General features: G+C 60.6%; 1 protein-coding gene across 4 annotated transcripts; it reads left to right on the top strand.

Annotated features, from left to right (window-relative positions):
- Positions 1-24,952, top strand: CTBP1 (C-terminal binding protein 1). 4 transcript variants are annotated; one of them, XM_045074575.1, is made up of 10 exons: positions 60-217; positions 9,577-9,772; positions 11,330-11,484; positions 17,866-18,010; positions 19,316-19,522; positions 21,149-21,363; positions 22,304-22,434; positions 22,980-23,107; positions 23,611-23,728; positions 24,022-24,952. In XM_045074575.1, exons 2-10 carry the CDS (start codon positions 9,766-9,768, stop codon positions 24,206-24,208), a joined length of 1,293 nt encoding a protein of 430 aa, XP_044930510.1. In that variant the 5' UTR covers positions 60-217; positions 9,577-9,765; the 3' UTR covers positions 24,209-24,952. The 4 variants fall into 4 exon arrangements, with proteins under 4 accessions (XP_044930506.1, XP_044930503.1, XP_044930510.1 ...); XM_045074577.1 differs by lacking the exon at positions 60-217 and adding an exon at positions 422-483; XM_045074571.1 differs by lacking the exon at positions 9,577-9,772 and having other exon boundaries at positions 1-217; positions 24,025-24,952.
- The last annotated feature ends 1,999 nt before the right edge of the window (positions 24,953-26,951 follow it).

Here is a 26,951-nt window from a genome sequence, read left to right as displayed (position 1 = left end):
CCGCCTGTCCCCGCCCGGTGGAGCGGCTGCTGGCGCGGCGCGGCGCGGCTCGGCACGGCGGCGCCCGGGCGCAGGCGAGCGGGCGGAGCAGCGGACGGCGCCCAGGCCGCCCCACGCGCCGGGCTCGCGGCGGAGCGCGCCGGACTCGTCGGGGCCCGCGGCCGCCCGCGCCTTTCAATGGGCAGCTCGCACTTGCTCAACAAGGGCCTGCCGCTCGGTAAGGCCGCGCGCGCGCATTTCCGGCCGCGGGGGCGGGGCGGCGGGCGGGGCGGGCGGGGGCGCGCGGGCCCTGGCTTTGTGTGCGAGTGCGCGTGCGCGCCGGCATCCGCGCGCCGTCGGGGGCGGGGTCAGGGGCGGGGCTGCGGAGGGCCGTGCGCGTGCGCGAGCCGCGCCGTGTGAATGCGCGTGCGCCGGCGCCACCGTCACGCCCGCCCCGCCCGCCTGCTCGCCCGCCCTCCGCCGCCGCCGCAGCCGCCCGCGCAGGTGACACAAAGGGGCGCCGCACTCGGGCCCCTGACCCCTGGTCCAGGCCCCGCCACACCCGCGGTGCGCCCCGGCGTCCGGACCCGGCTGACCCACGGTCCCCTCACGGGCCCGGCCCCCTGCCTCCAGGCCCGCGCGCACCCTGCGGGGGCCGGGCTCCTGGCAGTCGCGTGGGCTCGCCCCGCCTGGGCCTCGGGGGCCTTTGCCGGCGTCCCTGCTACCCGGGGCCCCGGCGCGCTGGCGTGCGGAGCCACCTCGGGGGCCGGCGTGGGCCGGCGGGGCGCGGGCTGCGTGTGGGCCCCGATCCCCGCGTGTCCCCGGGCGGCCCCGCACCGCGGCATCTCTCGTTTGCCGCCCGTTTACAGTCAGGAGGCCGCGCCGGTGGGGAGGGCGGCCCGGGCGCACGCATCCCAGCTCGGCGCTCTGGTCGCCGCGCGCGTCCTTGGCTCTCCCGTCGCCCCCGCAGTCCCTCGGAGCGGTGGCCCAGCCTCTGCTGCCCCCACGGTAGCTGTCCCCCTCGGTGTCCTGAAGGGTGACCGGGCCCCTGGCGGCCGCTCCGGACCACACGGGGGGCCTGCGACTGGGGGCGGCGGGCCAGCGGGGGACGCGCCGTGTGGGTCCTGGCTTGCTGGCCCGCTCCGTGCCTGGTGCCCCTGTCGAGCCCGAGCGTCGGGGGCCATCTTGCAGTTCCTGGTCCACTTCCAGTAGCCCGGGATGGGGCCTCATCCACAGGGACGCTCCCGGGGGCGGCCGGGGAGGGGCCGGCCTGGGTGGGCCCGTGCCCGCCGCTCCTCCTCTTCCTCCCCTCTGCCGGGCCCGTCGGAGCCTGGGGCTCCCTGCAGCCACACCTGAGCCTCCGCGTTGGAGGTTAGATCTTTCTCTGGCTGGGTGCCCTGCCCAGTCCTCTGCCCGCCTGCTGAGAAATGAGGGCACCACCTCTGGGCATGCCCGGGAGACGGCCTTCACGCTGGCAGCATCTTGGAGAAGCCCGGAACCTGGCCAGCAGCCAGACCCTTTTGTAGCGATCATTTTCCCCGTGGTTTAGGACAGATTAACCTTCTGGATGGGGAAGAGAGGAACCGTTTGCCATCCAGAAGCTGAACAGGATTGGCTTTCTTCCGGTTAGTCTGAATAGAGTACTCACAGACATGAAATCCTCACTCAGCTCCCACTTCTTGGGGTGGCTGGAACATGCACATCCCCTTTTCCAGGATCAACCTCCCCTTCAGGAGCAGTGACGTCGTTTGTATAAAAACATACACGAGAGTTTTTGGGAGTGGCTGGCCTCCAGCAGTGCAGGCCGTGGAGGCACCTGGATCTGTGCACACCCATCCTGGGGTCCTCGCAGGCCATCCGCTCTTGTATGGGGGAGCGCATCCCCAAGGTTCTTGGGGGAGTGATCAGAGACGGTCAAAACACAGACCCAAACCTATCCCAGGGATATCCCAGCCAAGCCGTTGACCAGTGTCTGTAAGGTGGAAATGGCCATGTGAAGCCATCTAGGATCACGAGCATCTGCCAAGTGTTGGGGTCTGGTGTCAGGGCCACGGTGGGGACAGGGTCAGGGTGAGGGGCCCGTGCTTTCCATAGCTCCTGTGTGTGTTCACCATCATTGTTCTGCTGTCCCTAGAAGACATCCTGGCCATACCTGGCGTCTATGGTTCGTCTTCTTTCTGCCCTTCAGAGATTTGCCAACGTTGGTCATGGTTCTCTCTGGACCCGGGCTTTGGTCTGTCCCCCCTCCTTGCAGCCCCTGGCCGTGTCTGCTATGTGCTCCGCTCCATTGGCTTTCCAGGTTTTTTCTCACTTGGGTTTTAGCACCATCTTTGAGCACATGGTTTGCTTTGGGCATCTCTATGAGATCTTGGGAGAGACGCATACCTGGGGCATCACTTGTGTCTGCTGTGTGCAGGCATGTCCCGTCCAGCCTCCCTGGGGGTGTCTGTGCGGTTCCAGCCTGTTCTGCCTGGACGGGTTACTGCCTCCTCTCTCTGAGAAATGAACTTGTGCTGGAGTGACTTGTCCCAGCCCTGGACCCCCTCTCCTGGCTGCATTTGGGGTTTCCCTTACAGCCTCTTCTTGAGTTTGAGGACACACGGGTGGGTGCCTGGAAGCGCAGAGCTGCTGAGGTCCTGCTAACTGTTCTGAGAGCCCCAGGCCCTGGGAGGCTGGAGCCGCCCTATTTCTATCCATGTGTACACGTGGCTTGGCCATGGGGTGAGCTGTCAGATGTTCACTGGGGGAATCCTGGAGCCGAGTTGAGCACATCCCTGTAGGAGACGGGCCCTTGGGGCTCAGAAGTGGATCTGGCCTTGGCGCCCCACCAGCCAGGTAGAAGCTGAGATTGGCAGCGACTTCCTATGGCCATCCAACCATGAGCAGAGGGCTGGGTCCATGACATGGCCTTTCTCTGCTGTGGCCTCTCACCTGCCTTGGAGCACCCTGTGCCAGTGCCGTTGGGGTGTTGCCAGGTCTGAGCAGCTGGAGCACGGCTGGTTGCTGGCTGCCGGCTGCCTGCAGCTCTTGGGTGTGGAGGAGCTACCCAGTCCAAGGCTTGTATACCATGAGGCTTTTTATCCTGTGATAGATGTCTTTCTAGAAGACTCCTGGTTTCCCTGCACTGATGGTGTGAAGGAGGACCCATGGCAGGTTCCGGGGGAGGGGAGGCTGTATCTGGCCCTGGCACGGTCATCTGCATGGGTCGGGGACAGGCCTCAATGCACTTGCCTCCAGGTCCCAAATGGGATTTCACATCCTATGTTACTACTGTATGTGGAAGCTGAGCTGTGGATTTGCCCACAGGCTGTGCCCTGGCGTGGGGCCTGTGCTTGTCTGCCCCAACGAGCCCCCAGATATCCTGAGGAGGGCACCAATGTTCTGCCGAGCCAGAGAGCTCACGGACTTCTCGTCATGTGCCAATGCCAAGGGGAGGCCGAGGCACTCCTGTAGCCCCCTGGGAGGGGTCCTTTATGTCCTTGCCAGCCCTGTAGCCTGGCCCTAGATGGGGCTGGGAGGACGGTGACCGCCTGGTAGGACTGGAACTTGGACAGTTGAGAAGAAATCCTAGTGCGGGTGGGGCCACTTTTTGGACACCCCCAGGCATGGACTCTGGCCTGTCAGACCCCCGCTCCTTAGGGCCCTGGGCCCCTTGTCAGGGGCCCCTTGTCAGGCTGCCTGCTTTGGGCTGCGGAGCTGTTAACTCTGGTCTTCCTGAGTCTGACGTGCTGCGGAGCTGTTAACTCTGGTCTTCCTGAGTCTGACGTTCGTGTGGTGCAGGGAGGCCTGGCCTTGGGAGACGCCTCCCCATTTGGGGTCTGCTCGCAGCAGCTGTTGAATGTCACACGCAGAGGGCAGGAAGGTGACGGTCCTTCAGCCCCAGATTCTCGGGCGTGGGATTCTGAGGCACCACCAGGCTAGCAGGACACGTGTGCACACACGTAATAGTGTGAGAGAATAGCATGTGGGAGTCTTGGGATGAGAACATGCGTCTGCAGTAGACTTACTCAGGTGTGGGGGAGTGAGTGCTGCCTTGCTGGTTCACGATGAGTTAAGGGGACAGCGCTGTGCCAGTGGCCCTCAGCCCATCACTGGAGGGAGCAGGGAGCGGAGCTCCTGGTCTTCTAGGAAAGGCTCCCACACAGCAGGGAGTGATGTCTCCCTGCCACCGGCTCTTCCAGAGCCCCTTCCTGGGAGGCTGTGAATGATAATGGGAAGCCTGTTGTGGCTGAGGGCCTGGCTTCATGGAGGTGGAGGGAAGGGCTAGCAGGAGCCAGCCATACTAAGGACTTCGTGTTTATGCTGAGGGTGTTACGAGTTCCGGGTCTCCTTTCTGAAGCCTCTGACTTGGTGGGGGGGCGGCGCTGCTCTGGGGTTTGGGAGACCAGAGTCTGGGGCCCGAGCAGGTGGGAGATGGCCTAGTTTCTGAGGTTGGAGAAGCATCAGTGAGCACTCTAGGGGCAAATTCTGGGTGTTGAGTGTGGATGTTTGTCAGAGTTGCAAGGGGGAGGCTTGACCAGCCAGGGATGGGATCCCAAGGTCAGGCGGGGCTGGGTTCTCAGCACCCCCCAGGGGTTCCTGCTGGTGTAGGTGCCAGGGAGCTGCTGTGATTGGTCTGGGGAGGGGGAAACTCCTCGGGTGTCTCCAGAGTGTGCCAGCTGCACCCCCAATCCCTCTGGGGGCGGGGGTGGGTGGTGGAGCAGGAGGGGCACCTTGGAGGTCAGCTGGGTGGGGCTGAGCCGGGGAGAGCTCCGCCCAATTGCCCAATCACCCGTGGGTAGGCCCTGGGGGCTGCGGTCCCTTCCCTTGCCTGTTGTCTTTAAATGTAACTTTGAGACCAGTTGTAGACTGGCAGGAAGATTCTGAAGGCAGCACAGTCGGTCTGCAGTCCCTGCAGGCAGCTGCCCCAGTGGGACCCCTCTCACTGCCGCCAGACCAGCCCTTGCCTGTCTGACCTGAAATTCTATACCCATGTTTGGGGTCCTCCTGCTGTCCCATGCCCTACCTCGCTGCAAGGGCCTCCTGTGTCACCAGCCATGCTGACTGCTGCATTTCCCCCACCACCTTACTGAGTTGTGGGTGCAGGTGTGAGTGTTTGGTCACCTCCCTCCGTGGGTGCCCAGCCCCCCAGGGCCACCACCTCTCAGTGCACAGCTTATCATAAGGGAATAAAGCCCATGCACATGTCAAGGCGGTGGTCAGGATTCAGTCACTCCCTATGAGCTGCGGGTGCGGGAGCTGCTGTGTGTCCCGTGCCTGCGAGGTGTGGAGCTGGTGCCCATGAGCCCCTTTTCCAGTGAAGCTGTGAGTAGCCCAGGTGTCCATCCAGAGTGGGACATCAGAATCGGGCGGAGGTGACCACGGAGGAACCCTGGGGGGAAGGGCTGGGGCAGCAGCAGCCTGCCACGGGCATAAGACACCCACCCTGCATCCCATCCTTCCAGACCCCCTGGCTGGTTTCTGAGCCCCACCCCTGACACTCAGGCCCATCCCTGGTCGAGGGGCTGTCGGGCTGGCTGTTTGGAGCAAGTGGCTCACAGGAGTCTCATGTCAGCAGCTGTGGGACAGGCACCCGGGAGATGTGGAGTGGAGATGAGGGCCACAGGCCAACCCAGGGTCCGCCCATCAGCTGTCCCTTTGTAAATGTGAGCCATCCCCTGGTGGCAGAGAGTGAGCAGAGCCCTGGCCTCCCGTAGGTGCAAGGCATGAGTACCGTGTCCCTAACTGCCTGCCAGGCGTTTTGCTCTGGAAGAAAATGACTGCATACGCTGTAGCTGTATTGGCTTCCTTGACTGGGGGGCATTTCTGTTTTGTTTCGGTGGTGGTGGGGGGGACAGGGTGCCCCTTGGATCTTCTGTAATGTGTAGCCCCCTGATGGCCTCCTGGGGTGTGGGTCTGAGCCACCATGGCTGTGCTCCTGGTGGGGTTCAGCATAGGGGCAGCACCTGCCGCCTGGGGGGTGGCTGCAGAATGCAGCCAGTTGTTAGCTGGGACCACCTGAACCTGCCCTCCACAGTTTAAATGTGATCAAATAGCAAGCATTTTACAGTAACATCTCTATGATTTTGTTGTTTGTTTTTTTGTGTTTTATTACATTCATTTTAATGAATGTCCTTTAGTTTTTGTGAGTTTATCTTTTACGGCAAAGCTGTCTTACAGATGGTTAGCCATGCAGTGCAGATGCTTGAGAAAAGATGCTTTCATTGAAAATCTCACACCTGGTTGGGCAGCGGTGACCAGAAGACCCATGGCAGGTGCCGGTGGCTTGCTGGCCATGAGGCCCTGTCCCCCCAGCCCTGTCCTTAGCCCCCACATTGCCCCTCCACATCTGGGTGATGGCCACCCCATGTGTTTCTGTTGTCCTTCTCCGTACCCCCTCTTCCACCTGTGTCCGTGGTCGTTCTGCACCGTGAGGTCACCTGGTAGGGCTTCTGTTGGGCGTTTTCCAGGAGCGAGGCGGAGTGTGGTGTTTCCATGCCCCCGCACTAGCCCAGATGCTTCTTTCTGTCACTTGGTCTCATGCTCTCCGGCAGAGTCGGGTGGATGGCAGGGTCCCATGTCACTTGCTGTTGCTGGGCTGGGCTCAGCCTCCCTCACCCTAAGATGCGGTCATGCTGTCTGTGGGGCCCCGGGGCCAGGATGGGCAAGAGCCAGGCTCACCTTTGTGTATGTACAACCTGGGCCTGGAATTACCACGCATCTGCACACTGGGTCCTGTGACCTGACCTTGGGGCCCCATGCCTGCCTGCTCTCCCCTGGGTGGGCACATGTCACCACCCCTGGGAAGGCAGCCTGGGACGCAGCCTGGCCTAAGCTTGTGCGCTTCTGAACCTCAGTTAGCTGTTGGCAAAGCAATGCTTTCTTTTGAAATCATTTTCACGCGAAAGGTGAGCCGGCGATAAGGTTGAGCACATATTACTGGTATGTGCTTTCTGCTAGGGCCACGCCGACCATGGAGGACTCAGCGGGGGACTCCGGTAGCTGTCAGGCATGCCTGGTGCTTCCTTCTCTAGGATTTAGAAAGAAAACTGCAGAAAGCCTCGTGACCATGACCGCGTGGTTGGTGTGACCCTTTCCAAACTCTGTGTCGCCTGCACATGCTGAGCATGATTCACGGGGCCCTCCAGGCTGAGGAGGGCTGAGCGCCCTGGGCTCTGTGGAGGGGATGGCTGTGGCCTTGCCCAGTGTGAGGACACTGCTGTCTTGTGGCTGCCGTTGGAGTAGGTGTGGGGACCATGCCAGAAAGTTGAGGAGCGCGGAGACCTGGCGAGATGGAATAGACTTGGCTTGCAGGGCCTGGGGTTCTGTGGCTCTCTCTCCTGCCTCTGCCTTGTCGCAGCCCCAGTCTGTCTGCAGCTCAGTCCACCCTCCCTTACCATCTGCAGGCACCTGGCAGCATGGGGTTCCCGTGGGGCCTGCTCTAGGGTGCTCGCCACTGTGCGGGGGCGGGAAGCCCTGAGGAAGCTGGGCCAGCCAGCCAGACCAGAGTGCTTTGTTGGACTGAGGTTGGTTGACCCCTGACCTGAGGCCTACATCCTTCAGGTGGCTACGTCCTTGGTGGCCAGCCTGCCGCTCCCTGTCCAGACACCTCGCACTCGCTGCCACTTCCTACACCCATAGAGGCCAGGGCCGGATGATCCCTGTGGGTCCCTGAGAGCTCTCTGGGGTGTCACTCTGTCACAGAGCACCCCCTCCTGAGTCATGAGGTGTGAGCGACATGTCTTGTTTCGTGGCTCATCGGGCATGTTCTTTGTGGAACAGAGTTAAAGGAGGGTCCATCACGGACAATTTCCCACATTTTGTATTTTCTTGAGCCAGGTGTCCTGAAGCTACAAGTTTGTGAGGAGAAGTTCATGTGTGTCAGGAGGATTCAGGCCCTTGGGGCCTCGAGCCCCTTCCTGCCATCTGTGCCTGACCTCAGAGTAGCGCTGGTGTCGATCTGACCTGGGCAGAGCATGTCATGGTCCGCTGCGGGGGGCCCACCCGTTGCCGCTCACCTGCCCGTGAAGGACTCTTAGCTATGACTGCATTGACAGGGAGAGAAGGGGCTCCGACATCCTCTACTGAGGGAGGGTCCCTCCTCTCACAGAGTGAACAGCTCAACCCCCAGCAGCACAGGACGGAGCCAGTTTGGCCAGGTCTGAGCTGGCCAGTGGTCCCTCCAGTGGTCAGCTATGGCAAGCTGTGGTGGGGCATGGGGAGCGGGATGCTGGCCTGGGCAGTCTGGCCCAGCCCGGGGAAGGGCCTCGGCATGCAGCCTCATGGAACTGAGGGTCTTTGCAGACCCTGGGCCACCTGTCAGGACCCCTTCCTCCCACGTTGGGGCTTCAGTGCCCTCTGACCAGGCGGCCCAGTGTGGAACCCATCTCAGGGATAAAGGCCTGTGAGCCATCCACGTCCTGGCAGAGAACCAGTGTACTCAGCTACCTGGGAGCTGGTCAGGAGTGCTTGAAACTCACAGAAGGAATTGAGGGGAGAAGCACTCAGACTGGCCCCAGCTTGGGCCTGAGACCCCCAGCACACATAGCTGCTCTCCTGCCCGTACCCCCACACATCCTGGCGTTGCTGCCGGCTGCACGTGGCTGGCCTGGTCGAGGCTTCCCCACAAGCTAGTCTGGGTCCTGTGTGGTTGAGCCCAGCTGCATTGTGGGTTCACAAGCACATGCGCATTGGGGCGGGGACAGAGGAGCTCAGTCAGAAATCGCGCCTGCAGAAGCCCAGGCTCGCAGGGCAGGATGGCAGGACACCCACCCTAGGTGTGGACATGCTGCTTATAGCAGGAGTCTGCCCGGGTTGCGTGGGCTGCAGGCCTGTCCCTACGGGGGCTCGTCTGCCTGGTTTTCATGTGGCCAGCATTTGGGGGTGGGGTGCAGCTAACCCTCGCATCCATCCGTGCAGCCTCCTACCCATGTGACGTTCCTGCTCTGTGCGGGGCTCCTGAGGTACACGCTGGTGGTGTTGTGGGTCCTGGTCAGTGTGGTGTCTAGCCTCGCCTTGGGGGCCAGCCCAGGTGTGGGGTCCTCATGCTGGGAGCAGGGGTCCCATGTTTGGGGTGGATCTGGAGCACTCCTGAAACCTCAGCCTGTCCCTGACAGGTGTGCAACCCATGTGCATTCATGTCCTCTGTGCCTTGTCAGGCGAACTGTGCTTGAGTCGCGTGTCTCTCCCTGGGGTGTGGCCTACAGGGACTGGCCAGGGGGCCTGTGTCCCAGTTGGCCTCCCCTGGTCCTTCCTGGAAGCCTCATCTGCAGTCCCCTTTCCCTGCGCAGTCACAGGCCGGAAGGCTGTCGGCAGAGAGGTACTAATATGTGGAGCTGACCACAGACCTCACACGTCATGGACACTGGTGGCACCTGGGGCGGGATTCCTGAGTCCTTGCAGGGGATGCTGGGGCCAGGCCTCTGGAGGGAGACTCGCACCCTGGCTGTGCCCCGCTGTCTGCTCGGACTACTGGGGGTGGCCCCTGTTCACTCACGGGTCCCAGCCTGGCCACAGAGAGATGCAGTGAGAAGCTTCCCCCTTGTGGACCTTCTGGCGTCTGCAAGTTCCTGTTGGCCCTGGATGGATTTTAACGTGTCTCTTGTGTTTAATTTTTAGTCAGACTTTGACCCTGGTGCAGGCTTCAGTGGTTGCTGCGGATCAGGAGCCTAAGAGCTTTGGTTCGAGACAATTAAAGACGTGGGATGAGGATCCAGTGACAGGACGCGGTTCTGCCCGGGGATTCTGAAGATAAAACGCTTTGAAAAGTCGAATTCATGGTCGTGGAAGCCGAGCCCATATTAAGAAATGTCAGGTTGGTAGGGGCTCCTGGAGCGTGTAGCCGCTCTATGCCAGTCCCTTGGAGACTGTGCGGCGCTCATGTCCGTGCAGCACAGGGTGGCCCGAGCACTGGGAAAGGGCCGGTGGACTCCGGGGTCTCCCTATGGTGAGTGTGGTGGGTCAGGGCAGCGACACACCCCACGGTACGCCGGCCACAGTGAGGCCCCCCAGGCAGCAGAGCACAGCAGTTCCTTGGGGGTCCCGGACGGAGGCCTGAAGCCACTGGTGGGCCAGGCCTCACAGGTTGCCGGTAGGTCTATTCTGGTTGTCCTCCCATGAGCTCTGTGTTACTGTAGAAACCCGAGGCCTGTTCTGGTGCCGACTTTGGGGTCAGGAGGCAGCATCCTCTTGTATGCTGCCGCCCAGTGGGTCACGGTGGGTTCTGGCAGCGGGGGTGTCTCGTACCTGGCGGCAGCTCCCCCCACATGCTGTACCTTTTCTCACGGCCTCGTAGCTGCGCCACAAGCTCCCCTCACAGGCGGTCCATCAGGCCGTGTTCTCTAGAAACTGAAGCCAAAGGATGCGGTGGTGGGCATTTTCCAGTTCACTCAGAAGCAGTGATGATCAGCGCGCTCCAAGCACGTAGATAACCCTCCCACACGAGACATCGCCGTTCTCTGAGGGAGGCCAGGGAGAGGAGTGGTGCGGTCCCCACACACAGGACTCCCGTGTTGTCTGCCCGGCTGTGGATGACCTGTCACCCACTCGCCAGGGAGTGGGGGACATAGCCCAGGAGGCCTTCTGGCCTCACAGGGCCCGCACGGAGCCACCAGCGGGGCTGCCAGGTCTGTGCCTGATATGTGGCGGAGGGTGATCCTCCTTCCCTGGCGGGGGGAGGCCACAGCTGGGCTCCGGGCCCCGGGCAGCCCGCTTTCCCTGCCCCTGTTCTCCTGCGTGGAAGGGCTGCCTGTGCGGTGGTTGGGCTGGTCTTGGCGAGGCCGTGGGTCTGGTCACCTGGGAGGCCTCGTGTATCCGCTTGGTGCAGGGCAAGGCGGGCTTACCTCTCCTACGGAAGGAGCTGTTGGTTGTTGTTACCTTGTTCCAGGCAGGTCGGGGGTTCCAGCTGCATCCCCCATGTTTTAGCCCTACCCCACCGCTGTACCTTCTGTGCGTAAGAGGGTGCCGGGCCTGGGGGATGGTCCCATCAGTGTTTCTGGCAGCCATGTGGCAGCCGCGGATGGAAAAGGGCCAGTGGGTGCTGTCTGGAAGCCGGTGACGTCATAGTCTGTGTGTGGTTGGTCAAGACGGTCCAGATCCTGGCACAGGGCTGCCTTGGCACGTCCACATGTGGCTGGGCCCAAAGTCCTGTGGTGGGGATGCCGGTTGGCTGGGGTCCTTGTTCGCTTGGGGTCGGTGAGCCGTAGCTGACACAGGCTGGCTTTTAGGAGAAGTGTTTTTACTCAGGTTTGACAAGATCCCGACGGGTGGACACTTGGGACTCGTGGGGCTGTGGGTGGTGGTGGGCGGCAGGGGAAACGAGGTCTCTGCTGGGGGCCACCGTGGGCACTGAGCATCACTCCTGTCTCTATAGGCGTCCGACCCCCGATCATGAACGGGCCCATGCACCCCCGGCCCCTGGTGGCCCTGCTCGATGGCCGGGACTGCACGGTGGAGATGCCTATCCTGAAGGACGTGGCCACGGTGGCCTTCTGTGATGCACAGTCCACGCAGGAGATCCACGAGAAGGTAACTGTGCGGGGTGCTCGGGGGAGCAAGGAGGGCAGGGTCTCAAGCGTGTGCCTCTGTGGCTCCCAGGCCACCAAGACTTGGGGCCCCTGTCATACCCCCTGCTGACGTGGACCCAGGGCTACTCTGTGGCTCTGTGAGCCACTGCCACTGTAACCACATGTTCCCAGAGTGTGGAGCCTGGCGCCATAGATGAGGCCGGCAACAGTGGGGGCCAATGAGCTGTGTCATCTGGTCCCGCCTTGGTCTCCCAGGTTGTCCCTGACTGGTGGTCAAGTACCTTAGGCCTGAGGTGTCTGCCCTTCTGGAGGTAGAGCTGACGCCCTGGATCTAGGTCCGGGTCCTGGCGCCAGGATGGATGAGACGCAGCTGTGCCCACATACTGCCTACTATGCAGCCTGGTAGCCGCCACAGCAAGCCCTGAACTGGGATCCTGCTGTCCCAGGGGTACTGGTAGGAGCAACAGACAGTCCTCTGCCTAGGAAAGGCCTGTTGGCCGGGCCTCAGGTCATCCCCAGCATTTGTTTCCTGCTGCATGTCTGTCCCAGGACCGAGGACACAGGCAGAGAGAAAGACTGGGCTTGCAGCCTCACAAGGAGCTGACAGCTCCAGGAGCAGCTTTGGGGAAAGTCTAGAAGACCCAGAGGGTCCTCACGCAGCAGGAGGGGACAGATCAGGAGGGGGCGGGGGTGGGGCAGCTGAGGGTCTGGCGCCGTTGACAGAAACCTTGGGACCCAGTGGGGTTGAGTTGTGCGGGAACGTGATGAGGTGTCACCCACCAGCCGGCTATGGTGCCTCTGGAGCAGGCACATGCCGTGATGTGCCTGCCGGTGACACCCCTGGTGTCTGCCCCAGAAAGGCGAAGTTCAGTGTCCACCGAATCCTGCCCTCGAGTGTGGCCATGGCCCTGCTCCCTGGAAGCAGAAGAAGCCAGTGGCCTTGGCAGCATGGGGGCACCCGAGTGTCCTGGGCCATGGGAGGAGCATGTGCAAGGCGGCTGGTGCCTGGGGGCTCGGCGCTTTGTGTTTCTGCTTGGCTCAGCAACAAGGTCAGAGGATGGAGCAGACTAGCCGGGGTTCGGGGTTGGGAGTGCTCTCACTGCCGGGGGCTAGAGCCGCTCGTCTGCTCACGTGCAGGCACAGTGGACAGACAGGCTGTAGAGTTGGGGAGGGCAGCTTCTGGCAACTTTCTGTGAATTTGAAACAGTTTCGAACTAAAAAGATAAAAAAAAAAATCAGAGATAGTAAATGAAAGAGACAGATCGAAATGTTTAAAAATTGTGAGCAGTATTAAACTAAGTTCTGTCAATAAATCTGAAAACCAAGACAAAACGAATGTTTTCCTTTAAGATTGTGATTTACCAAAATGATCTCAAGTTAGCATACGACCCAGAGAAGCGAGTCAGAGCCCCGGGGAGGGGCAGGGACAGCCTCAGCGAGCTGGCAACTCTGCCCCACGCCAGCTCATGGATGGCGCCCATCTGGAGAATGGGTGAGTGTGCAGGAAAGCCACCCTGTGAGTGGTGCTCTGGAGATGAGTGGGAGTGAGCCCTCGCAAGACCCATGCAGCCAGCAGTACCGAAAGGGGTCATCCGAGAACTTGAAGGTGCTCTTGGAAATTAAACATGCGACTGGAAGATTTAAATTTTAACAAGGCGCCTGGAAGACACAGTTAAGGGGAGCCTGAGAGGAAGACGGGGCGAGGAGGCTAAAGGGGAGCTCCTTGCCGGGTGTGGCCAAAGGCCTCAGGTAGCCCATGTCTGGGGAAACGCGCTTCCTTTCTTGAACCTTGATGGTGCTGTGGCCAAGTGACACAGTCCAACCAGGGAGAGCACAGCAGAGCTCCCTTCTCTGTGGGAAACAAGACGTGATGGCTGGAGCCTGTGCAACCACCTGGACCATAAGGGGAACCATGTTTGGAATTGGCCAAGCAACAAGACAGAAGTCCTGGCCCTTGCTGGCTGTGGAGCTGACCCAGGGCCCTGAACCACCTGTCTGCAGGCTTTGGCTTGGAGGGAAACGACGCATCTCTGTGGACCCTTGTAACTAGCTATATGGCAGATGCTGAGTGTCACAGAGGACAGGCCATGCCATCCTCAGCACGTCATGCTGAAGAAACCTTCTAAGGTCAGCGGAGACTAGCTCTCACAATGTGAACCCAGGACAGGGTTCACAGGATGCTCTGCTGCCCCAGTGTTCTTGGCAAAGAGATGAGAATCAGACCAGCCCCACGCAAGGTGCTTTATAACTTCAGGGGAAAACAGCTTTCACTTAGCGCTGTGTGTCCGACTGAACTGGAGTGGGGTGTTCCCGTTACTCTCTTGGAGAGCTCTTTGAAGACCTCCAGCCCCAAAGGAAGGAGTCCTAATGAGAGAGGGCTACATGGGGTGGGAGGGTGCTCTCTGCTGACCTGGAGCAAGGGGCCCCCAAGAGCACATCTGGGAAAGCGGGACACTTGTAGCAGTGGGCAGTAAGGCGGCCCTTCAGAGACATGCCAGGGGAAACTGTGAGGAGCCAGTCCTGGGAGGGAGACGTGAGGGGAGCATCTAGGCACTTGCAGAAATAGGCTCAGATGTGAGTGGAGGGCGGCAGGAGAGCCCCAGCAACTGGGCAGAAAGTTGGTGTCGGTGCCTGTGAGTCCATGGGACAGACCCCCTGGGAAAGGGGAGAGGGTGGGGAAGTGAGGCCTGGCACAGCTACAGGTGTGCATGCATCGCAGCAGATGTATTAGGGGACCTTCTGGAGGGGACGTGCTTCCTACCTGAGTGAGATATGTGGGTGCACAAAATGGGGCCGCGTACAGGGAAAGTGGTTTGATTCAGAGGCAATCAGAAACAATTGTGGCTAAAGAAAGAACAGAACATATGAGAAGTGGGTGGACAGTGGCAGTCCCTGCAACAGCCAGGGCTTGATGGCGGATGATCAGACTCCCAGAAGAAGGTGGGTGACAGAGGGGGCGTTTGGGCAAAGACAGAGTGACTGCTGGTAAGCAGATAACACTGTCCCCACCCCGTGGGCACACCTAGAGGCGTGAGGTGCTGCTCCTGCTCCGGTGGGGGCATGGCCACATTGGCTCTGGTGGGCTTTTGGCACGGCTGTGCAGACCTGAAGTGTGCAGTGTTCTCTGGATCTGCACGTGGCTGTTTGCCACAGGGAAGTGTCTGGAACCATAGAGAAGTGTGTTGGAGGCCCTGTGCCACATTTTTCTGAGCTGAAGCCGCACAAAATGACCCAGAAAGTAAGTAAAATCTACAGAAGGCACGGAACGCTTATGAATCATGCATGTCTGTGTGTGAAGGATATGAGCGGGGCACCCACCTCTGGGATGGTGAGGTGGGCTGTGGTGAGGGCCAGTAGGCATCCTTTTGGCCAGCCAGACCTGGCTTCCCTCCGGCCCTGCTACCACTGGGAACACCCAGGGCTCTGGGTTCATTCTGCAAGGTGGGCCCCTTGCACCCCATTCTGGGGCTAAGGACACAGGTCACCCACCTGGTCACACAGCTGATGGAGGGTGATAAGAATGGACATTTGCTGGTTTCCAGCTTACAGAGACAGACTGGGCCCTGGGGATTCCTGCCGACTTCCTCCCTGGGAGGTCTTTGTGATACCTGGGGCTATCCTGGCCACTTTGCAGTCACAACCAGGAATAAGAGGAACCTGCAAGGACAGTGGACCTAGGGGCTGGCCGGAGCAGTGCGGTGGCCCAGGCCTGCATCCCTCTGGACAGAACTGCCCATGCAGCAGGCTTCCAACCTGCAGCCGAGTGGGGCCTCCCTGGCCCAGGGTCAGGGATGGGCAGCCACCAAGTGGGTTCTGGTCCTGGTTCTGAGAATGCTTCACTGGGTTCCATGTGATAAAAAATATGCTTGGCAGAAAAACAACTAGGTAGGACGTGAAAAAGTAATTTATCAAGAGACTTATGTGGGCAGGTCACCCTCAAATGCAAATTAAAGTGAAAACAACGAATTCCAGTTTGTATGCACCACGTGTGGGGTTTTGCTCTCCAGCCCACCCAGAGCTGTTTAGTCCATGCCCGAGGGTGGGTATACTGCTGGGGGCAGTTGGGGGCCATCCCCGGAGCCTCACAGATGGATCTCCAGCATACTCGCTAGTTTCCACCCTATGGACTCAGCTCAAGGAAACCATGCATTTTTACCATGGCCCAGCCAACGGTGGAAGCAGTCCAGAAGCCCTAGCAGTAGGGAATGTCCGGAAGAATCATGGCTGTCAGTGTCTGGGTGGAACTTGGGACAAAGTTGTGATTTGGAGACCGACTACTGCCGTGGTTCAGTGCTCAAGATAGAAGGCTGCCATCTGCACGCACACCGCTGGCCTGTGCTCTGAGGCTCTTCCTCCCTGTCTGTTCACAGCTAAGCCTCCTCCCCATGGTCATCTCAGGAGGAGGTCCACATGTGTCCCGCTGCCCAGGCCAGAGACTCAGGCTCACCTCTGAAGAGTTCCTCTCTGCAATCTTTCTGTCCCTGAGTCCAGGGCTGCTGCTGCTTGTGCTGGCCTGGATGCATCTTTCTGTACCCAGTGCATGGCTCTGTCTGCCCACAGTAGGCACTGACAAATCTGTCCACTCGCCCCCCACTACTGTGGCCATCTTCCTCTCCAGTTCACGCAGCTCAGCACAGGGTGGCCAGAGGGGGTCTTGTCAGCAAGATCTGCTTTCTCTCCTCCATCTCAGGCCCTCACCGTGTCCACTTACTAGCTGCCGCCCCCATGCACTTTGCCCTGTGGGCACTCACCGCCACTCAGCTGTCCCACGTGGGCCCGCACCCCACCTAAACCAGGTCCAGTACCAGGAATCCATGCCTTTGCGGCCTTGATGTCCTCCCAGGAATCCAGGACTGAGCTTCCTGGGATCTTTAGTGTGGGAACCAGCGGTTGAGCTTCCTGGGATCTTCAGTGCGGGATGAGGAGCCAGAGTTGCTGGGACCTTGGGTGTGGGATCAGGAGCTGGGGTTCCTGAGATCTTCAGTGCGGGATCAGGAGCCAGGGTTCCTGGGGTCTTTGGTGTAGGAACAGGAGCAGAGATTTCAGAATCTTCAGTGTAGGAATCCTAGCGGGTGCCAGCAACACCCAACCATTCCCTTAACGTCAGGCCCACCAGTGCTCCCAGGACCAGGGACCTATGCCGCCTCTGTCCTGCTATTTAACTGTCTCTTCCTCCACCTATTTTGTGTGGTCCCCTAAGGACAAGTGCTCTTGGTCCTATCTGCCATTAGAAGGGGGGGGGGGTTATGCCAGCCTCAGAGGGAGCTGTCCACATTTTGGGTTGCCATTTGTCTGATAGAGACTCAGCTCTTGGGGAGAAGGGGATGAGAGGAAGAGTGGGCAGCTCACTGTAGGCCGTATACCCCACACGAGACACTGCTCTGGGCCACTCAGCACATCAACCCACATGCAGACTGGGAGGGGTGTGGTGCCCCTGGCTCACTCATAGGGCCTGTGGGCCAGCAGCTTGCACACAGCCCCTGGGGCAGCCTCCCTCACCTGCTGTTGGATGGGCCTCCATCGCCATCCTTGAGACCCCTGTATGGAGGAGGACGGGGTGGACCACACCGGGTTATAGATGCCCTGTAGCATTTCACTGAATGTGACGTGTCCTCGGCTGTAAGGCTCACTGTTGTATCCACGAGGGGCAAGTTAAGCCTGCCCCTCAACCATGACAGGTCATGGATTGCATCCTGGGCCCCCTGCCCTTGGGCCGGGAGATTGGACAGTGCACGCCCTCTGCCAGCGTCTGGCTATCGTCAGATAGGGAGCACGTGGGGTGGGCATGGGGGACAGTGACCTGGAGGCTGGCCCTTTCCCGGGGGCACGTTGCCGTCTGGGGACCCTGTGTGTGTTTGTGCTGGGACCGTTTGTTGTGTCTGCCCCCCTCCACACTCACTGCCCCATAGTGCGACAGCGTGGCCCTTGCAGGGTCTGGGGGTTTTGGGATGCTGTCTGTCCTTAGCATCCTGTTTCACTGGTGCCCACAGGGAAGGTGAGCCCACACCCCTCCTTCCCCCCTCCCCCCGGCACACACACAGTGGTCTCCCCTGGGCGGGACCCTGCGCTGCTTAGGGAGTCGAGCCCAGAGCCAGCAGGGTTGCCTATCCGGATATCCCAGCAGGGGCTCCTGCCCTGGGAAGGCCACCTACAGTGCAGTTAGGGGAGGAGACCCGTGGGAACTGTGGGCCTCTAAGGACTGTCCCAGCCTGCCTCCAGGCTGGGGGTGGGGGGAGCGTTTGCAGCACCCCCTGCCCCCCAGGGGGTTGTCTGGGCTGGTTTGGAGCAGCTGGAGCCTGGGGGCAGCAGGCTAGCCGGCAGGCAGCCAGGCTCAGTCCCTGAGGGCCAGCGTCTGACTGGTTGGCTGCTGTCCTGATGGCAGGTGCTGAACGAGGCAGTGGGAGCACTGATGTACCACACCATCGCGCTGACCCGGGAGGATCTGGAGAAGTTCAAGGCTCTGCGTGTCATTGTCAGGATTGGCAGCGGCTACGACAACATCGACATCAAGTCAGCTGGGGATCTAGGTAGGGTGTGCGCAGCCTTTCCCTTAGTGGCTGCATCCTAGCTCTTTATTCTTGTGGGCTGGCTTCGCTTTACACCAAGGATTGTGTTGCAGCCCCTAGTTTGGTTGGAGGCAACTTGTGAGCCCGCTGTCAGGGTGCGGCCCCCATGCCGGCACCCAGGTCACTCAGTTCGCAAAGGAAGTCTTGTGGGGGGCATGCACGTCCTGTGCGTCCTGCTTGTGCAGAGTAAACCTGCCCAGGACCCTGGGCAGCCTCCCAAGGAAGGCACCTGCAGCCGTGGGGAACCATGGCCTGCATGCTTTCTGCCCCATGGGCTCCTGGGGGCCTTTGTCCCTGTGCACCAAGTCTGCCTGTTTTGTGAGGTTACAAGCCAGGGCTCTGCTTCTGCACCTGGGACAGGTAGGGCCATGCCCTGTGGTCAGTCTTGGTAGGTGGGGACTTAGAAGTCCCAGGACCTGGTCTGCGCTCTCCACCAGCAGTTTTGTCCCCAAATCTAGGGGATGGCATAGCACGGTTCTCCTGCTTCCCACCTGTCCTTGCATTTCCCAGCCCGCTGAGTTTTTTCTGGAAGGGAGTAGAGGTCCACCCTGGGCCCTCTCATGGAGCTCTGTGGGTGTGTTGAGTATTGTCTTGGCATTTGGAATAGCTCAGGGAGCGTCAAAGCTCCTTCTGGCAAGCAGGGAGGTGACTAGTTCCCAGGCAGAGCAAGGAGATGGCAGGACAGGGCAAACGAGGGTGGAAGGGGCCAGGCTTGGGAGAGGCGCATAGAAACGTGGAGGGGCTGGGTCCACCTCTGGACCATGAGGCCCTGGCGAACCGTTGGCCCCCAGTGGTAACCAGCCCATGTGGGCATGGGACGAGCCAGCGAAGCTCAGTTCAGAGGAGAAGCCTGGACCAGCTCTCTGTCTGTGGCTGTTGGGGCTGATGGGTCTGTGGGAGCTGGGAGAATGGGACCACCCTGTCCAATGCTGGGTCCCAGTTGGCCTGGGAGCCAACGAAGACAGGCGGGGTGGGGCCTGTGTGGCTATGTGAGGCTGCGGAACGCTCCAGATGACAGCCAGCCCGTGACCCCCTTCGTGGAAGGTCCAGTGGCCAGCGGTTCAGGCAGGGCAGACCCAGGTGTTGGCATTTTCCTAGGTGGCTCTCTTGTGTCCTTTCCTGTCTACTTGCTGGACCTACAGGCAGCTTTTCCAGGTGGCTTGGGGTGTGTCCCCTGCATTTGTGTCATGGTCTGATCTTTTGTGGGGAGGGGGAAGTGCCATTACTGGCTTGGGTGACTGTCCCCATGTGTCTCATGTTTCTCAGGCATCGCTGTCTGCAATGTGCCGGCGGCGTCTGTCGAGGAGACGGCCGACTCGACCATGTGCCACATCCTGAACCTGTATCGCAGGACCACGTGGCTGCACCAGGCACTGCGGGAGGGCACGCGGGTCCAGAGCGTGGAGCAGATCCGGGAAGTGGCTTCTGGAGCTGCCAGGATCCGCGGGGAGACCTTGGGCATCATTGGACTGGGTGAGTTCAGCTCCGTCTTCACCCTTCGCAGGGGTTCAGAGCCCGTGAGCCAGGGCTTGGTGGGGCTGCCAGATAGTCTTCCTGCACAGGGCCTGCGTGTGGCTGACCTGTCTGCCCAGGAGTGCTGAGTGTGGATCATATACACACATGGGTGGCAGAGCCCCAATACCATTCCTGTGCATACAGCCATGCACTCATGCCTGTCACTCACACACTGACGGACCCTCACCACACTCGAACATGCTCCCCCTGCCTCCCTACCGCCCCACCCCATGGTTGAGGGGAATTGGCTTTTAGGTGAGGGGCAGATGGCCCCAGCCCTGCTGTGGGTGGAGCGAGCTGGTTCACCCGCGGTGAGGACAGCCATTCGGGGTTGGTGACAGCCCTCTCCTCTGCCATGTTTGTGGTCCGTCTCCATCTCTGAATTTGGGATCTGTGTACCTGGGAGGCCCGGGGTGGATGGGGCGGGAACTCACTGGCAGCCCCTTGTCACACTGCTTCCTGCCCTTCCTCTGGGGAGGCCCCTTGCCTGCCCCTACTCCACTTGTCGCCCACTGGGCCATGTGGGGGACACCTGACAGGTACGCGCTTGCCTTAGTATAAGATGCCAGGGCCACGGCTGTCCACAACATGGGCTTCTCGTCCAGGAGAGCTCACTGTCTTGGTGCCTGTGGGCATGCGGCCCCCAGTGCTGGTCCCCAGGGGCACCCTGCACCTTAGGGCCTGGGGTGGGGTTGTTGGGGGCTGGTGGGGAGCTGGGCTTGCCTGGCTGGCTGGATTTGGGGGCCACCTGGCCTCCTGAAGCAGTGTTGTTGGGAGACTGAGCAGGCCTGACTTCAGTGCAACTCCAACCCGGTGAGCCTGTATCTCCCCACCCTGAGGTCGTGGCCCAAGCCGTGGTCAGGAGTCAGCCACTCAGTCTAGTCTGACACCAGGGCGCTGTTTTGCGACTGTTTACACCATGGTCTGGGTCTGGGTACATGTCAGGTTCCATCTGCCAGCTTGTGTCGGGAGGTAGACAGGAGGAGACAGCCGGTACTTGACCTCACGGTGCTGTGGGTTCATGTTTTGGGTAGAATTGGCAGGATGGCTCCACTCTGGCCTCACCTGGGGTCACTCATGGACAAGGTGGTTCCCTGGGGCCTTGGTGACCCTACCCTTGTGGCAGATGCTCTCTGGCAGGCAGGTGCAGACGAGACCATCCCCTGCTTGTTTTCTTTGTCAGCATCCTCTTGCTCAAAGCAAGGTCCAGGGGTTGGGGGGAGCCCCCTGAGATGTTGGAACCTTGGCCACCACCCCCCAGTGCTTGGCTGCCTGGTGGCCCCCGGTGTCCAGGTTGGCACCCGCCTCCTCAGGTACGGGGCTATGAGCCCTGTGGCCTGCACCCTCCCAGGTGCAGGGGCCACACCTGCGATGCTGTGGCTGTCACCCCATACACTCCCCGGGGAGCCCCTCCAGCCCCCTGCACTCCTCTCCAAATGCCCTGTCCACCACACAGCCGGGCAGGGGCCCCGGGGCAGACAGGGCCTTGCTCCCCTCAGTGTCAGCCCTAGGTCCGTGGGGATGCAAGCTGTGTGGGTGTTGCTCTGTCCGTGGCCATGGTGACGCCAAGTCTCACCCTGTCAGGCCGTGTGGGGCAAGCGGTGGCGCTCCGGGCCAAGGCCTTCGGCTTCAACGTGCTCTTCTACGACCCGTATCTGTCGGACGGCACCGAGCGGGCACTGGGGCTGCAGCGGGTGAGCACCTTGCAGGACCTGCTTTTCCACAGTGACTGTGTGACCCTGCACTGCGGCCTCAATGAGCACAACCACCACCTCATCAACGACTTCACCGTGAAGCAGGTGGGTGCACCCACAGGCTGGGGAGCCCACTGCAGACCAGCCTGCACCTGGAGCTGTGCCGAGGCTCCCGGTGTTCCCACGGCTGCAGCACATGCTGCGCTCAGGGTCTTGGGCCTCGTTCTGGGTGTAGCCTGCGGGTGTGGGCATGTGTGCACATCCGTGTGCGTGTGTGTATGCATTCTTGCACACCGATTGCCGGTTGCCTGTACTTGTGTGCTGTATACCATGGTCCCTGCCCCCTTCAGGGAGCATGAGGCCTGGCACCTGGGGTCTTATCTATCTGCCATCAGTGGGTGTGGACAGACGGCCAGGGTGAGCATGGCCCTGGGGTGCTGTTGCCAATAACCAGCTGTGAAACCAGGATGGGAGAGCTGACCGAGGAGGAGCTGCCCTGAGCCCCGCGGCAGGGGCAGCTTACTTGGTCTCTAGGAGTCTGTCCCTTCAATCCCCTTGGCGCAGGGAAAGCCCCTGTTACCATGAAGCCCGAAGGGGAGCGCCTTCAGGGCAGCTCTGAAGGCCTTTAGCAAAGGGAGATGAAGCTGCTGTCCAGCTTTGGAAATGGGGGCCTCTGGTGGGGCTGCTGCACTGAGGATGCTGTCTTAGGGCCTGTGTCCCTCACTCCTGGCCACAAGTGTGTCCTAGACATGCCGCACCCTTTCTAGGCACTCCAGTGCATCTTAGGGACCAGACCAGGACACCCTACACCCCAGCCCACACCTCATTGCCAGGAACAGGAGGAGGCAGGCTGCGTATTGGCACCTGTGCCCCAGCTAGGCATCCTCAGGGTGGAGCACCATTCGCACAGACCCCTGAGCCCTCGTCCTGCCGCCAGCCCCTGTCTGCTTCGAGTCCCTGCCAGTACCGTCCCCTGGGTGTTGGTGGGGGCTAAGTGCAGAGGCCTGTGTTGATTCACTGCCATGCTGTTTTTATCTCCTCCCAGATGCGACAAGGCGCCTTCCTGGTGAACACGGCCCGGGGTGGCCTGGTGGACGAGAAGGCCCTGGCCCAAGCCCTGAAGGAGGGGCGGATCCGGGGTGCCGCCCTAGACGTGCACGAGTCCGAGCCCTTCAGGTGCCTCTTGGCAGCACCTGGGTGATTCCTGGCTGCCACCTCTCCCATGCCAGGCCCTTGCGCTGGCTCACGGCCCATGTTGGCCCTGGTCGGGCATGAGTCCAGGCCTGATGCCCCCCTGCAGTCTGCAGGCCCCGTCCTAGGGCTTCGGGTCCAGCCTGAGGTCCAGCTGCGGGCAGGGGACGGAGCGGGGGGGCTCAGACCTGTGCTTCATGTAGACTGTCTGGGGTGCCCCGGTGCAGGGGTCTGGTGACCCCTGTGTGGCCACTTCTCTAAGGACCCCACCTCTGAGAAGCCCATCTGGGGCAGCAGCCAGTCCTGTTGTCGGGAGCCTGTCACTGTGGGTACTGGTGCCCTCCCTATTGGGAGGGCTGGGGTGCTATACCCCAGGCTGGGACTCCTCCCTGCTGCTGACTCCTTCCCCCTGGGCTCATGGCCAGTGTGACCCACCTGGGGTGCCCTGGTCTGACCCCAGGGTGGACTGTGGTGCCAGGCGGGGTCAGGTACCCTCTGCCCTACCCTGACCTGCTTCGTACCGTCTGTAGCTTCAGCCAGGGGCCCCTAAAGGACGCGCCCAACCTGATCTGCACCCCCCACGCAGCCTGGTACAGCGAGCAGGCATCCATCGAGATGCGAGAGGAGGCCGCCCGGGAAATCCGGAGAGCCATCACAGGTGAGGGGGGCCAGCAGGACCAAGCCTCCTCCCCAGGCTTGCATCGCCAGGCAGCCCTGCCAAAGGGCCCGCCATCCCCCCAGGGGCGGAGATCAGCACGCAGTTTACATATGGTCTCCCAACGCAGCCCTTGGTCCCCCTGGTGCATCACACTTAGGACACTTGCTCACGGTCACCCTGTGGGAATCCAGCATGTGTGCCCTTCCTTACCCCAAGTCTGGCTGTGCTGGTGCAGCTGGGCTGGACCTTGTCTGCTGGTCCCTGAAATCCCTGGCCTGGTAGACATGGGGCCACCGGGGAGCTGAGGGCACTGCTTGGGCCTGGGGGGGCTCTGAGCTGTCAGGGGACTGCATCCAGACAAGGGGGAGAGAGCTAGAGGGAGGGAGGCCCAGCCGTGGGGACCCTGCAGCCTGCGTACCCCACCCCCAAGCCACCGCACTCCCAGATGCAGCTGTGTGACGTGTAACATGGTGCTGCCCTTCGCATCCCCGCTGCGTCTCCAGGCCGCATCCCTGATAGCCTGAAAAACTGTGTCAACAAGGACCACCTGACTGCTGCCACCCACTGGGCCAGCATGGATCCTGCCGTGGTGCACCCTGAGCTCAACGGTGCCGCCTACAGGTGAGTGGGTGGGGTGGGCTCAGGGGACACAGCACTTCTGTGATGACTGTAGGCAGGGTCCTGGGGGTGGGGGGTTTCCTGGATGTGCGTGCTCCTGTGGGCCCCATGGACCAGAAGGTCTGGGGGTGAGAGCTGGACATGCCAGACCTGGGGGTGGGGGGTAGGGCAAGGGAAGAGTTGGAGGGGGTGGTCCCACCAGGCAGGGCCTTTGGGAGCAGCCCCCAGCCATCCTAGGCCTGAGCCACGGCCACAGGAGGAACCCTGCCAGGCTCACACGACGTCCCTTCTCCCAGCAGGTACCCACCAGGTGTGGTGGGCGTGGCCCCCAGCGGCATCCCGACAGCAGTGGAAGGCATTGTCCCCAGCGCCATGTCCCTGTCCCACGGCCTGCCCCCCGTGTCCCACCCGCCCCACGCCCCTTCTCCTGGCCAGACCGTCAAGCCCGAGGCAGATAGAGACCACGCAAGCGACCAGTTGTAGCCCGGGCGGAGCGCGGGCCGGGCGGTGCCCTCAGACAGGCGTGTGCAGAGGCGGTGCCTGCGGTGGCCGCGGCGCTCCAGAGACTGTCCAAGCGCCCGGCGGGCAGAGGTGGCGCCGGCCTCCCCGCGTCAGCCGTAGTCGTCCTGTCCCAAGGGCCAGCCGCTGTCCTGTGTCCTTTGCGTCCTCGTTAAGCAGAAGAAGTTAGTAGTTAACTCTATCATGGATGTTCTTGTCTGTGTACAGTCTTTAGAACATTACAAAGGATTTGTTTGCGTAGCTGTCGACAGAGAGAAAGCTGAGGGAGCGTTCAGCAGGTCGGTCTCAGACTGTGTCCCTTGTGTGTTGGAACGCGCCCTGAAACGAGGCAGTTGGCAAACTTCTCAGGACAACGAATCCTTCCCGTTTTTCTTTCTACGCCACACAGTGCATTGTTTTTTCTACCTGCTTGTCTTATTTTTAGAATAATTTAGAAAAACAAAACAAAGGCTGTTTTTCCTAATTTTGGCATGAATCCCCTTGTTCCAAACGAAGACGGCATCGAGCGGCTGCCAGAGATGAGGCTGCGCCTGGGCCACGGCGCGCTCTGGCCATTGGCGTCTGTCCTGGGGACGTGGGGCCCAGCGTCCGGCCTGTGTGGGTGCCGTCCTGCTGATGTGGTAGGCTAGCAATATTTGGGTTAAAATCATGTTTGTGACTGTAACCATTTGTATGAATTATTTTAAAGAAATAAAAATCCCAGAAAGAGCCGGCAGGCCCAGCGTCTGTTTCAGTGGCTTTGCCTCCCAGGGACTCTGGCAGGCCCCAGTCCTGGCTGCCACGGGTGGCCCTGGGGAACCCTGGGGGTCAGTGGTTCTGGCTGGGGTAGTGGGTCCAGGCTCAGAAGCTGCTGCGATGGGGCAGCCAGGGTGCTGCCCCCTCTCTCCCTCATGTGCCTCCCCGGGGCCTGCTTGGGGCAAGAGCAGATGCTGCAGCCTTGACAAATGGAAGTTCTGGAAGGCCCGGAAGGCTGCAGGGACCTCTGGTCCGCCAGCTTGCAGACACTCGTGAAGCAGAGTGGTCCTTTCCTCACAGCAGCTTGGGACCAAATGGTCATCCTCGTCCCAGCCAGCAGTTTTCCCGAGTCTCTGGCTAGATGGCGCCCTAGGGGCAGGGATAGGGCCTCCCCCAGCCAGTGTTCCCCCCACCCCTCACCCCCCAGTGCCCTGGCCCAAGCCACTGCTATGGGAGCTCACCCGTCAGCGGTCTTTCCCACATGGTTGCACCAGGGGAGGCGCTGGGGACAAGCGCCCCTTTGAGAGAGCTTATAGGGAAATGCCTTGGATTTGTCCACATTTGATTAGGCATCTGCGGGGGATAGGATTCTGGACTGGGAGCTGCCTTCCCTCTGTGCACATGCCCTTCCATCATCTTTGGGCCTCCGTCATCCCACACAGTGTCCTGGCCGGGTTTCCAGACCCCTTGCTCCTCCGTGGGTGTTCTCCCAGAACTCATCATCCTCCTGGAGGATGAAGCCCAATTGTGGGCTGTTCTTGGCCTTTCTGTCTTTGGTTGTTTGTCTTCGTTCTGTTTCTCCCAGAGGGAGACACGCAAGAAGAAAGCACAACCTGAGCAGGAGTGTGAGCAGCCCTGAAGAGCAGGACCTGAGCACCTGGACGAAGAATGACAGATTAAGTCTGAGGTTGTCGTCGGGCAGAAGGAACAAACGAGAGGGAATTAATCAGGTGGCAAAGGACCAACAAAGTCAACAGTTGGTTCTTGGAAAAAATTAATAGAATTGATCAAAGTCTGCCAGACAGATGAAGACAGAGAGGCTGCCCCCAAGGTCACAGACACCGGGAATCTCGGGGAAGTGAAAAGTCACTTGTCCAAATCGACAGGGAACATGCCGAGTCTGAGTATCTCTATAACCTTTAAATTGAACTTAGAAACACTTCTGCAAAGAAATTGCAAGTCTAGATGGCTTCTATCATTAGTCTCAACAAATGCTTAAGAAAGAAAGAAAGAAATTTCACACACACTGCAGAGGACAAGGAGGAGAACACCCTCCCAACACAGTTTGTGAAATTGACTCGGACTCCAAATTCCTGAAAGAAAAAGCACCATGTAGAATCGTCCTAAAGAGTGTTCCCAAATGGGAATGCAGTGTTCCCAAATGCAAAGTGAATCCAGTTGGTGCATGGGGTGGGCTGCCCGGGGCATCTCCGTGGGGTTGTGTCCTCCCTGGGAGCAAGGGCGGGCTGCCTAGGGCACCTCCACAGGGTCGTGTTCCCCCCAGGAGCAGGGGCATGCTGCCTGGGACAACATGTCCCCCCCCCCCCCCAACACACACTGACCTGGGGAACAGGGGCAGGCTACCTGGGGCACCTTGGTTCTCAGCTGCGTCTGCTCTGGTATCCAGTTTTCATTCCTCAGCTGCTAGTAGTGTTATCTGCTCATGGCTCACAGCTGGGTCCGCTCTGGGTGTGGTCCTCCTGTGGACATTGGTAGAAAGATCTGCTGTTTGGCTCAGTTCAGGACAGTTCTGAAGGTCTGCCAGCTCTGATCACCTGTGGACCCAGCTTCTCCCTCTGCAGTAATGTTCCTTGTTTCTTCCTCTGCACCCATGCTCCTTGTTTCTCACTCTGCAACCATTCCCTTTGCTTCTCCCTCTGCGGCCATGCTCCCAGCTTCTCCATCTGCAGTGATGCTCCCTTGCCTATCCCTCTGCAGCCATTCCCCTGCTTATCCCTCTGTGGCTGTGTTC

Source organism: Mustela putorius, unplaced genomic scaffold, assembly GCF_011764305.1.
Source record: "Mustela putorius furo isolate JIRA1106 unplaced genomic scaffold, ASM1176430v1.1 tig00000083_pilon_pilon_pilon, whole genome shotgun sequence".
In the NCBI taxonomy this organism is placed as follows: domain Eukaryota; kingdom Metazoa; phylum Chordata; class Mammalia; order Carnivora; family Mustelidae; genus Mustela; species Mustela putorius.
This window is presented reverse-complemented; position numbering and strand designations above follow the sequence as displayed.

Excerpts from the sequence above, each read along its gene's own strand:
- CTBP1 (XM_045074568.1), top strand. The coding sequence starts at position 178 with ATGGGCAGCTCGCACTTGCTCAACAAGGGCCTGCCGCTCG. Across the intron at positions 11,485-17,865 it reads CGCAGGAGATCCACGAGAAG|GTGCTGAACGAGGCAGTGGG; the intron begins GTAACTGTGCGG and ends TCCTGATGGCAG. Across the intron at positions 23,108-23,610 it reads AATCCGGAGAGCCATCACAG|GCCGCATCCCTGATAGCCTG; the intron begins GTGAGGGGGGCC and ends CTGCGTCTCCAG.